The sequence below is a fragment of the Cyanistes caeruleus genome, chromosome 4 (genome assembly GCF_971803275.1).
Source record: "Cyanistes caeruleus chromosome 4, bCyaCae1.hap1.1, whole genome shotgun sequence".
Taxonomy (NCBI): Eukaryota; Metazoa; Chordata; class Aves; order Passeriformes; family Paridae; genus Cyanistes; species Cyanistes caeruleus.
Genome location: NC_141704.1, coordinates 11757726 through 11771045, shown reverse-complemented (window position 1 = coordinate 11771045; position 13320 = coordinate 11757726). Strand labels below are relative to the sequence as shown.

Genomic DNA, 13320 nt, shown 5'->3' with positions numbered 1-13320 from the left:
TTCCTGCGTGAAACATATAGGAAGGTGGAAGACAGCTTGGGTGAAATGTTCTAATTAGTGATGCTTACAACAACAAGAAAGAAGAACAACAAAAAAATTAACAAAACTGTTTATAAAGGCCTAGATTTTAATTAACCCACAGAATCAATGAATGTGATATTATGGCAAGAAATGCTAAGAGATAAAAGTTCAGGAGAACTAGTAAAGATTGAATGAGCAATATTCAGAATGCAAGTACAAATTGTTCTAATGAAAAAGAAAAATGGTAAGTATAATCAAAGTTAATTTTAATTAAATCATGAATTTGCAATGATCTGCTGCTTGGGACAGAATTGTGCAAAAGGTGAAAACTAGATTACATTGTTAATGATGAACACAGAAAAGCAACATGGGTATCTAACAGCAAAACAGCTCAGTCAGCCTAGAAAGTGGGATATAGTCAGGACATTAGGGCTAACAACAAAACTTTCTGTAAGTGCAATGATAAAAATAAAAATTAAAATAAAAATAATACAAAAATCAGATTCATTCTACTATGTGGGAAGGAAGGAAAGCTAATAGTTTATGACTCAAAAAACCACCAAGGCAATCAGTGCTTTTTGCCTCAGTCACTAGTACAAAAAAAATCAGCTGTGATTAAATGACTAACATAATATCAGCAATAGGGCTAAAGAAGGTGCAGTGGGCAGAGAACAGGTCAGGTGAAACACAGATGAGCCAGCTGCTCTCCATTGGCAGAGCTGGATGAAATGGAACCCAGGGTACAGAGAGTACCACGAAAGCAGACTCACAGCAAGCAATGGCAACACCTTCCCTGGGAAAATAAACTTGGAAAGGACAAACACAACCCTGGTTTTATCAAAGTATCTATGATGGAGGTTTTTAGATAGTTTTATATTCTTAATTTCTGAGTACCTAAGTTTCCTCTGAAATGATGTGCTCAATTAGGCCATTTTGTCTTTTTGTAACTGAAGAGTTACATGAAACTGTAACTGCACATCTTTTTAATTACTAGGATTGGAAGTAAGAATCAAACCACCTACATGCAAACTCTTCAGAGGTCATAAATACTTGTCAAGACTTTTGAGGAAGAAATTGTGTCAAACTAATCTTTTTTTCTTTACCTGACATAGTAAAAGGTGATGCTTCTTGGGGATAAATGGCATATACAGCTTTCATGATCTTAAAAAATACTTTTGACATTGACACATCAACCCTTTAGAATAGCATGGAAAAAAACCCAAATTCAACCTTGGAAAGGGTAATGATCTTCAGCTCTACATCCACATGCAGCTCATGCTGCTAAACTCATGCTTGAACTGTGTGGAATTAGAATAATTTTATGCTGTTTGGAAACATGAATCTTTCTGCTGGTAGCTTTTTCAAATATGTAAAACTTCCTATAAAGCAAAGATGATATATGGTCCCCACTTCCCCTGAGAATAGGACAATGTAATAATTGCTGAATAATTTTTGGGGTGTTTTATTCTTATCTTTTCAAAGCAAAAGTCTTCATATTCTTCAGGCATTATTAACAGATCTGTGAGTTGTATTCCTGATGCTGCCTGCAGCCTTGACCACATTTCTACCATAGGAAGGAAGACATGCAGATTAAATTGAATATAAGGATTAAGGTCACATGGCAGATATGACCACTGTAGAACAAATTCATTTGGGGCACAGGTGCATCACATACATGGACTATTCATCAGCCAGATCGTCTGATAGAGCACAGATGTGGTGACACTGCTGTGTCCTGGGATTTTACCATGATATCTCTTGTATGTGTTCTTCCTCCATATCTTATTTTCAACAGGTCTGAAGAGGTCAGACTTGTGATTTTCAGTATCTATATTAACAAATCCCAGCCGTCATGATGACAGAAAGAAGAAAAAGAGGTGAAAATTATTTCTATTATTTACAGTCCAATTCTTGAAATTTTCCTTCTAAACATGTCAGAGGACTTTGTAACTTTATTCCTTTATTTTAATGTTGCAGATTATTCATGCAGAGAATTTAAAAAACTTAGTCTCTTCATCCAAAAGAAACAACGAATATGTTCCAAGTAATACTAGCAAAGAAAAAATAAATTATTAAATAGTAGTTTATAGATTAAATTTAAAGATAAAATTCATAGATAAAATTTAAATTTAGTAATTTAAATAGAACTTAAGGAATTAAATTCTGTACAGGAAGGAGTCTATCCTTTTAAAATAACTGTGGAAACAAGAGTAGTTTAACTCATATTTGCCAATACATGTGTATGTATTTTCTTGTGAAGATGTAACTCTGCAGCCTTGGAGTTTCTCCCTTTCCCACAGAGCTGGAGCCATACTCAGGGCTTGGTGCTTTTGTGTGGAGGCACTGCTCCCACTGACTCCTGACACAGTGAGAACCAGGGCATGACATGGGCGAGGAAATCGGGAGTCATGGGGACTGGGGGAGCACAGGGCATTCTGTGGGTCAAAGGATGTGACTTAGTTGTGATAAATTGAGTCTAAAGAACACATCTAGAAAAATCAGTGGATACCAAGTTTTGTATGTTTTTAAATCTCATGGCTCTTGGAAGGTTTGTATGTTATTTTCATGCCTCTGGCTGTCTTAGCTGTGTAATAATAAAACAGTAAACTCAACCTGTGTCCTGGGACTAGTGCACCTTGCATGGTGAGTGATGGCATTGGGACTCTGGTCTTTTGTTCATTCCTAAGGCCTGGAATGATAATTTTGAAACTTTATGTCATATCTTATGCCTCAATTAATTTGATCCTGACAGAATTTCATTTTCTGGGTGCAATTTGTCATTGCTCAAGTACTGTCAGAATAATGCACATACATAAGCATGCTTTCAATGTTAAAGTGATTCTGCTGGAGTTTGGATGATAAACTTCATCAGTCAGAAGTGGAAAGCAAATGTAACATGACCGACACCATGTCAAATACTGATGCCAATTGTTAAGGAGACCAACTCAATCCCTTGCAGACATAAACAGTTACAGCAGTAAAAAAGGCTGAATGTCTGACAAGTTTCTGATTTCAATTTGATCAAGACTCTTTTTACCTCTTTGGTCAAAGCATCAGTCTTGCAGAAATCATTAATCTCAATACAGTGTCCATTGGGAAAGTCTTAAGTGCGATATCTCTCACCCAGTAATGTGGACAATTGCACTAAGCATAAGAAACCAAATACTATGCCTAGGCTTGCCCATTTTAACAGTTAATCTATAGATTATGTCTCTCATATGTTTCTTGGCAAATAGTAAGGGTCTTCATTTAAATTTATCCATTTAGGCTCTTCTGTATCTGTGGACTGAATCACTCATTCTAAATTGAAGAGGTGATGCCTTAAAATGTGTATACAAAACAGCTGTGCTCTCTTAAACTTCAAAATTTCTTTTTTCTTCTTATTTTATATAAACAGAGCAGAGACAAATAGCGCAAACAAAAAAATAAGGCATTTAGGCATATAATTTTCTAAAGCTGGATTTGATAAATCCCATCTTCCAAATCATACTATTTTGTCTTGAGACAACTTGATCCATGATGAAGGACTGAGAGTGCTCCATCCTAAAAAGGCCAAAAGCCCCATCCTGAAGCACTGAGAAGAATTCCTGGTGGCTTCTGGGCTGAGGCAAGTGATACAAATCAGGAAGAGTAAACATGTTGGGCAGACAATTATGGTCACTTTGTCCACGTACAACTGTCTCAGGGAAACCTGATGGACATGAAACAAGGCATATGGAACGTATTAATTGCTAAAGCTCAACACTAGCACAGGTTATGCCAACTGACACTGAAAAGTTGCCTGGAAATTCAGCACAAAGACCTCTGTAACCACAGATATCACTTAATTGGTCTGATAAGGATGCCTCTCTTTTCCTCAGAATCATCTAAGATCTGTTACTATTTGAACCTCGTGGTCCTATGTGTTAGAGCAGTCCTTTGAGTTGACAGGCTTGGATATGCAGTTAATAAGCCATTAAATTGCTGAGCATCTATAAAAAATGAACCAATGTTTCAGATGTCCCAGGAGTCTTATAATTAATAAAAGCCTCCTCCTGGAAGTGAAGTATTTCAAATAGAACACACTTTCTAAAAGAATTGGCAATAAAAAATGTCCTACCTTTGTTGATTCTTTTTAAAAATGAAAATGCTCTCTCCAACAAGAGTTTCAAAATAAATAGATTAATTTAAATATTCTGGTTTTCCTGATTGTTTAAAGACACAAACTGCAAATGCACTGACATTTTAGAGGTGACTAAGCCTCTGTCAGCTCACAGAGAAAATGACTGCAGTAACAGGGTCTGTGGGAGCCACACTGGCCAACAAAAGCAACACAGCATGTATGTACAGAGCTGCTTTGCTACAATCCCCAAAGTCCTCAATCAGTGTAACTGAAACAAAACCCTGCTTATAAAACCATGGGAGCCAAAACAGGCACTGCTTGTTCTGCTGGCCACACCGACAGGATTTACTTTGGGGGGGAGAGGAGGGGGAAGAGGGGGGCTGTCTTACACCCATGCTCACGTGTTTTATTTTGTCACACAGCACATGCCAGTGCCTGCTTCTTGGGTGCTGCCTAGTCATTGTTCACACAGAATTTGCCTAGGAGAAGCATATTATAGGTGTAAAATTCAAGGAAAAATGCAGGTAAATATTGCCTCTTGATCCACTGGAGATGGAACATATTGTTCTGGAAATTGCTCCTCAGCAATTGTCTCTTGTGTGGCACATTTCGAATACCTACAAAGAAAGATCTTTCTAATGATTTCTACAATACACATCAGACACCAAATCCTGCCTTGCCTCTTTCACTGTGGAAGTATCCTGGCAACAGCAGCAGTGCTGATGTTAGACTCTCTGGGCTTCATCCTTTCCTGCTTAGCCGAGGAGGAAAGGCACTAAGCACCAGAGCAATGCCAACAGAGGCAACCTTGTGTGGAAAGGATGAGCAAGGCTTGTGCAGCATGTGGTGGCAGTGGCAAGGGAGAAATACTGCAGCCCTTTGGAGAGCCAAGGGGAAGAAATCAGACCCACTCTCACCCCACTCATCCTGGACACTTTTGGTAGATGGAGATGGATTCTGCACAGGAATTTTCCTTTATATGTAATGCTAGGCAACAGTTAAAGAAAAGCGGGTGGCAAAATCATCCTGGATAGAAAGGTATCAAATTCAGTATACTTTGTAATGCAGCAGGAATTAAAAAGATATATATAGACTTTGCAGTATGAAAATATTTCTACATAGCTTAGAAGATTAGGTAATAGATTTTTAGTTTCACAGTAACCCATACATCTAGAGAACTTGCAATATTTCATTTTATGTTCACATCATGTGATTGTCATTAGACTTCTACTTCAACAATCTGTTTCTGAGTTTCTAAGTTTACCAAAAAGGATTCACAGCATTATTTCTCAGAGATATAAAAATCTGAATTCTTTAATTTTCTACCTGAACAACAAAAAAATATTTTCTTAAATTCTGTTTCAGTATAAGAATTATTAAGTTCTTTAAAATATTGTCTTGCTGAAAGGTTGAGGGGAAAGTTGATTACCTGCTTCAGAATAGGCTGGAGTGCTCTCTCTCTCTCTTGATATCAGTCAATAGCCAGAACCCCTTTTTTTATTGAAGCATTGTGATCCAAGCAGTAAAAGAACAATTGTCTTTTAGGACTTGACATCTGAAACCCTTATCAGCTTTATGCAGGCTCTGAAACATTCCTGAAAAGTGTCCTCCAGATAGTATTGCCAGCTAAGTTTTAATGGCACTGCCACAACTTTTTTAATGTGGTGACTTTAGTATTCCATGATATTGCTAAGACATCATTAAAATTTACAAAAGTTCACTTCATAAAGTGCTGAACAGTCTTGTGAGTGTCACCATTTGAGAACAGGAAGACCCAAAACACAGAGACTATTTATCTGAACAAACTGCAGTTCTCCAGACTCCCTCTATAGTCAACAGAGAGGAACAGGCACTTGTAAATGATTTCCTAACCTAGAAATCTAAACCAGGTCACAATCCATGCTCAGAATGAAGGTATTTTTCTCTTTGGTCTATAAGAGGGTTCAAAGAGACTAGTTCAGAGATGGAAATCTTTACAGCAGCTGAGGTGAGATGACTCCCCAAAATAGAGGTTAAGTAATTTTTTTAGGCTTCAGATAAATCCTAATATTCAGGACTCCTGCCTTTCCCTCTTGCAAGAACACCCTTACCTGAAGATGCACAATCTCACTGCAGAAGGAGGTAACTGAGGACTCTGAATAACAGAAACTGGCTGCAAAGTAAGAAGGAAGAACAGACCTGGTGTTACTGTCACGTCATTTCCATTGACCACAGGTCTTTCTTCCTCTTCTTCCTCTGGTGGTTCAATGCCTGTCTTCTCCATATTGCTCACAGACTTATTCCTTTTACGTTTGCCTTCAGCCCCGGGAGTGGCTCCTGGGAGGATCTGGTCTGTCACATTTAACAGCAACGGAGCCGGTTCTGCTGGAGGCTTTGGAGTGCCGTAATAGTTGTCTGGAAAGAAAAGGAAAGCAAAACACATAAGATTGCAGAAATACACAGGCTACTGCTGTTCCTTTTGTCTTAGATTAATGGATGTGCGAGGTAGGATCTGGCTCATCAGCTAAAATAAAGAATAATTCAAAATGTTTTCTGCAAAATTGAATGTTTACCTTTCCTGAAATGGTAATTAATTTTCTTGGTGGTAGCACAAGTGATCCAATCATGCTCACAAATATGTATCTTATTAACAATTTCTGAAACTATAACAGGTTAAGATTACATTCCTCTGATCCAAATACCTTACCAACTAGTAGCGTACCAGAGTTGTTCTCTTATTTCAAATCATTAGTTAGGACGAATTAGTTTTACAACATTTATGTGACAAAACAAGAGTTTCTTGAGGATCAATATTATGACAAGAATAATTATTATTTATTATGTTATGTCATTTCACTCCCTCAAATTATCTCACCTAGAAAGTAAATAATCATTGAATGATTCAGAGATTTCCAGTTTTCAGTAAGACTTTCACTACCTTGTTTTTCATATTTGTCAAACTTTTGCTATTCATGACTTCAAAATTTGTAATAGTTAATGCTAATATATTTTCAAAGAAAGTTGAAACTTTATGCTTTAGGGCTTAACATTATCTCAAAGTACTAAGGAATTCTGAGGAGACTTAGGGTGGCTGACAGATTACCTCTATTTGTGTCTCCTGAAATTTCTGGCAACTTCCTCTGAGTCATCCATTTTCTGCCAGAAGGATTATTAGATTAGATAGACCACAGTCCCATTTTATCTATCAATACCTGTATGTTTGTGGTTTTTTCACATCTAATCTCAAAATTAGTGTATTGCTGATACCACAAATTTTTAATTAAAAATATGGTTAAAAATAGATCAGAAACGTAATTAAATATTTTAAAAAGCATGTGCTTTCTAAAAAGAAACATTAATAGTAATATAAGATGCAAACATGGTATTTTTGCTGTTTTCTTTTGCTGTAAGCTGCATTGTAGGGCAATGAACAAGTTGTTTTACAAGTAGATTTACAGCAGTTATTATGGGAAAATAAAGGTACTGTCCAGGTCTGTGAAACTTTTTCTGTCTCCCCCATTCCCCCCAGCCAAAGGAAAAAAAAAAAGCAAAAGCACACCTCTGTAAGCACATCAAGCTATTAACAATATTTGTAGACCTTATGACCATTTTAAAACTTTTTATCCCATTATTTAGGACTTCTGTATGATCAAATACCTGTAGCAACTGACAATATCATTGTTACCACACATAGGTATGACAAAAATAAATGCATATGTTATACATGCACAGTAAACCATCATAAAATAAATTTTGCAGGCAGAGTAAAAATTATTACTGGCACTTGTATTTCTGTGTGTTCCTGAGAACTTACAATGTTCAGACACATGACCACCTCAGTACAGGTAAGTAACTGAACAGCCTTGCAGCTACTGAATACTCAATGAATTTTTTACAGCACTTCAGCAAAACAATATTAATAACAGATGTTTCTGTAATTGTAATGCACAGTAAAAACCTACTGTGTTAAATGACACAGTCACTCCGGATTTAGGGATGTCTGAGTCAAAGTTTTACTTACTGCAGATTTTCTTTGGATTTTGGGAGATGGCAGCAGGTTTAACCAAGAGCCCCAGCAGTGGAATGAGATGTGGCTCTATAGGGGTGACTGTGGGAGCTCTCTGACTGACAGAATTAAAGCAGGGGGGCAGGATTTGGGGTCTAAGGGGGAAAAACAAAATTTACATTGGTCCACTCACAAAACTGTACCTCCAAAAAAATGTCAAGATCAGATCTATTTGCATTCAAATTTCTATGCTCTGACAGTACAGGCTATTTTGAGAGTGTCTGGAAACCAACAGTGTTCAGTGGGAAGTCTACTTTTGTATTGCTCTAAGATCACATTACCTTTACTGGTGAGACTGTGTGTCTGAAATATCACATATTTTGAAAAAAGGATTCCTCAATTAAAAAATCTCCCTGGTCTAAGCCATTTTACCAGTCTCAATTAGTGCCTCAGAGGCCTTAAGCCTGACAAAACTTGTCAAATATTCACTGATTTCCACTGATGCCATAAATAGTAGAAGGCTATCCCAGGGGTATCATACCAGTGTGACACAAACTGTGAAACTAAAGTGCAGTACCTTGGCTTTCTTTTCCTTTGTTCTTACTTTTGTCACTGTCATACAAAATTGAGTGCAGCAGTAAATAGCAGTAATGTTAATATCCTGAATAGTAGATGAGGTGTTCTAACTGAAGGACACTCTCATGTTATTTTAAAATATTAGACACATTTTCACTTTGACTGTATGCATTAGAGACAGAAATAAAATTTACCAAAAAACCATCTATGAATATCACATATATAAAAATATAAGAAGAAATTGCACATGTAAGATCAGGGGCCAAAGAACATTTAACTCATTCAGTTTCAAACTGAAAATGCTGTTTAGTTTCCAATTTCTGTCCTGTAACATAACACTTTATGTGCTTTATGATCAAATAACCATTGATTTAAAAGTAAATTTTAAATTATTTATTGCTACCTACCTATTGATCTATACCTTTAATTCAAAAATGTGCAAAAACAATGCACATAAAAATAAGAAACTATACACATATTGATACAATCAGTGTGTCATAAAAAAAAATTATTTAAACTACAATGGAAAAAAATATATAGGGTGAGAGATCCAGCCATTTCAATGAAGGAGCAATGCTCCATTACAGAAAAATTAGAATCAATGTGAACTGTATCTTTCATGAAGAAGAGATTCTTAGTGTCTTGAAACTCCTTACTTAATACTTGAGATATTAGAGATAGTGGGATACTCTCATAAAACCTTGGCAAATGTCATACCTAGGCATAATATAGAGACTAAATGTTTAAAAAACATAATTTTTGTTGCCATGAAATTTTGAGAATCTCTGCTCTCTTTTTCATCTTCCCCAAGCAAGGCCAGGGCTGGTTCAATAGGTTATTGTTGAAACACTAATAATAAGGTACTGAAATTCATTTTCCTGTAGGTAAAAAAGGAATGTCAAATAAATAATTTCAACTGTAGTCAATTTTTAAAAAGGAATTATTAAAAATAAACCAAAAAAAGGAAAAAAAAAGTGGACTAGAAGAAAACATAAATCCCATGCTCACTGGCAGTCAGGAAAAACATCTGTTAGGAGTTCTTTTAAAAAATGAATGGAGCACAAACCAGACAACACCTTTATAGCACTATACAAAACCACATAGTACCCTCTCTTTTGTATACTGCCTGCTGTTCTGTTACTTGCTTCTCAGAAATTACATGGGGGAACTAAAGAAGGGCAATTAAAGCTTGGAACTGCTTAAATTGTTTTTGAGGTTTCAGCTTGGAAATGGGACAACTGAAGGGGGATATGGCAGATATGGATAAAAACAGGACAACCCTGGGAAAGTGCCTAGAAAATCAATGAATGGATGCTTGGCTTCCCACTGCTTGAGAATAAGAGGATTCCCAATCCTAAATTAGCAGGTTTAAAACAAGAAAAATAAGTGTGTTGTTTTTTTTTTTTTTTTTTATACACCATAAGAGAATAGTGGCATTCACTGTCAGATGCTGTCAGTATCATAAATGCAGTAAAAAAAAAGCAATTATAAAAATTCATAGAAGAACAAAAGACCATGAAAGCCTATTAAATGTAAAGGTTCAAATTCTGAATCAAGAGTTCCATACAATCAGATTGGCAGAGTGCAGAATGTAACTCTGCATGCCTTCCCTGTTCTTGTATTTTATGCTTTAACATCTTACAGGTCTCATCCAATATCGGTGATTCTGTGATCTTCCAAGGGGCACTAGTAGAGACATTTTCCCCCCATTTGACTAAGTGCAGCTGCTCTATTACTCAGGTCCCTCCTTGTTGTACTCAAAAAAATGTGTGTACACTCACCTGCCACCCCTGCACAGTCAAGAGGTCAGTTTAAGCCTCAGTTCTCCATGCTGGGCCTGAATCAAAGCCTCTGTGCAGACAGGCAGTGCAGAGAAAGCACCGCTGCTGAATCCATCTGGCTGCTGCTCCTGATTGCTTCAGTGCTCCCAGCTGGTTCTGAGTGCAGCTGGATACTGAAGATGGTCTGGCCTGACCTATCTGACTTGGCTGCCAAAGTGGCTTGGAAGCCATGGCACAGTGACAATTACCAAGTATCCCTTGCCACCCCTGAGCTGTATGAACCCTGATCAGCACCCTGTTTCTGCAAGGAAGAGTCAGAGAAATTAATGGGTAGGCTTGCTCTGGTGACAGAGACTGGATCAGGAAGTCAGAAAGTCACAAGAAGCGGAAAAATGAGGAAATAAGGAGGACGAAACAGCTTATTTTTTTTTCTTAACTTTAGTCCACGTATGTCAGGATGTAGGAAGACTTTTATTTTATCAATAAAGTGCTTGATGATAGCAATATCCGAACTTGCTTCCTGAGAAAAAGTAAGCCTTTGTGGAAGGAAAAAAGAGCATTTGGGTGGTAGTAAAGAAGCAGAAGAATCCTCATGCTGAAGTGATACCAAGACTCAGATATACCGACAGTGGCTATACTGGTGTGCTCTACACCTAATGATCCCAGTTACTGGGCACAGTCATAAATGTGTCCCCACGTCGTGCTCTGCTTTGTGCTGCATTGCAGGGACTGACCTACATGCATTTTCCTCTGCCTGGCCTTCCCAGTCCCTCTCCCTTTCTGTGAGGAAAGATCCAAAATGCAGCATAGAATGGCCATTTCCACTTGCCATCCTTCTGGACAGAGAAGGGAGAGGAAGGGCTTTGTGCCATGTCTGCACTCCAGGCTGTGGAAGAGGACGTGCTCCTTTAGCTCCTGGGCCAGGCCAGCCTGAGCCATCCGGTTGTGGAGCAAAGGGACCATTGCTGACAGCGTCCTTTGGTCCTGAAGCTCCAGTGATCTCATCTAAGAAGTTAAAAACTCTAGTTTAAAAATGTAGGTGTTATGAAAAGTTAAAATAGTGATGAGGAATTAGGAAATTATAGTAAAAATGAAAAACCAGACAGAAAACAAGAGGTGTGCCAAAGCCAGAAGCTTTAGGGATGAATACTTCCAGCTATGGTGTGACTCACATTCTGAGCCCAGAGCATATTCCTTTTCACACCTATTTTTAGAAAGGGATGAAACAATATCCAGCTACAAATACACACCTGCCTGTGCTTATTCAGCAGCCTCCCTTAGATTGATCTGTCTTTTTTTGTTTATACAGCTTTGAATTGCTGAAGTATCAGTCAAAATTTTGTGAGTCAGCCACAACTCTGGGAAATGAAAGACAAATCTTATTTTTCAGTTATGAGAACAATAACTGCAAATATTATGATGAATGCTAAACTTCTACATATTTGCTTTTGTGTTCACTGACTACTAATAAATTAACTGACTGATAATAAATTAAGAGGAAGTACTCTGAAGTCTAATTGTTGCCTAGATTTGAGTTACACTTGATATTTTAACAGTTCACAAACAAACATATATGGAAATGTAATAGATTACAATGGTATAGAGAGTTTTAGGTAGGCAGAAATTAGCTTTTCAATAAAATAATAATGTGAACAAATATTATTATTTTATAATTTGACTAAAAGAAGATGGCTGAATTTATTTATGACAAGAAGCGAACTGCATTCAACAAGAAGCGTCTGTTCATGATTTATGTCTGTTTACAATCAGTATCCAGATGAAGACTGGTGACAAGTGGTGTACCTCAGGGGTCCATATTGGGAAGAAGAGTGTTTAATATCTTCATCAGTGACATCACCAGTGGGACTGTGTGTACTCTCAGCATGTTTATTGATGACACCAAGCGTGGTTTGGTTGATACACCTGAAGAACATGCCATCCAAAGGGCCCTGGACAAGCCCCAGTGTCCAGGAGCTCATCCATGAGGTTTAACAAGACCAACAGCAAGGTGCCGCACCTGGGGTGGGGCAAACCCTGCGACAGCACAGGTGGGGCATCAACAGCTCGAGAACAGCCCTGCTGAGGACTTGGAGGTGCTGGTGGGAGAAAATCTGGACATGACCTGGAAATGTGCACTCACAGTCCAGAAAACCAATTGGGCTGCATCCAAAGGAGCATGGCCAGCAGGGCGAGGGAGGGGATTCTGCCCCTCTGCTCTCCTCTCATGAGACCCCACCTGCAGTGCTGCATCCACCTTTGGATTGGATGGATTCTCAGCACAAGAAAGATGTGGACCTGTTGGAGCAGGTCCAGAGAAGAGAAATGATGCACCACTCCATGAGGACAGGCTGAGAGTTGGGTTTGTTCATCCTGGAGAAGAGAGGACTCAAGGGAGACCTTATTGTGGCCACTCAGTACTTAAAGGGAGCTTAAAAGGATGACTTTTCAGAAAGACCTGTTGCAATGGGACAAGGGATAATGGTTTTAAAGTAAAAGATGCTGGATTCAGACTCAGTAATAAGGAAGGCATTTTTTATTGTAAGGATGGTGAAACACTGGAAGTTTTCTAGAGAGGTAATAGATGTCTCATACCTGGAAACATTTGTCAGCTTGGAAAATGGTCTGAGGAACCTGATGTACCTGAAGATGTCCCTGCTCATTGAAGTGGGTTGGACTAGATGACCATTAAATGTCCTTTCCAACTCAAACTGTCCTATGATACTATGAAAATCAATGATTTTTTTATAACAAGATATTTATTCTTTAACTTAATCTGCTTTGGAGTCCACAAATGCACTATTATGGTCCATATTCTACCTAGATCTAAGTGTTTAACTGATGGAGCGTTTAATTGG

General features: G+C 37.9%; 1 protein-coding gene across 17 annotated transcripts in view; it reads right to left on the bottom strand.

The window, feature by feature from the left end:
• Nucleotides 1-13320, bottom strand: part of MAGI2 (membrane associated guanylate kinase, WW and PDZ domain containing 2) — a 706446-nt gene that overhangs the window by 236385 nt on the left and 456741 nt on the right. For all 17 annotated transcript variants that reach the window (XM_086886645.1, XM_086886637.1, XM_086886631.1 and 14 more), the window contains exon 4: nucleotides 6302-6517. In XM_086886645.1, coding sequence (XP_086742771.1) covers nucleotides 6302-6517 — 216 coding nt within the window. The remainder of the gene's footprint in view (nucleotides 1-6301; nucleotides 6518-13320) is intronic.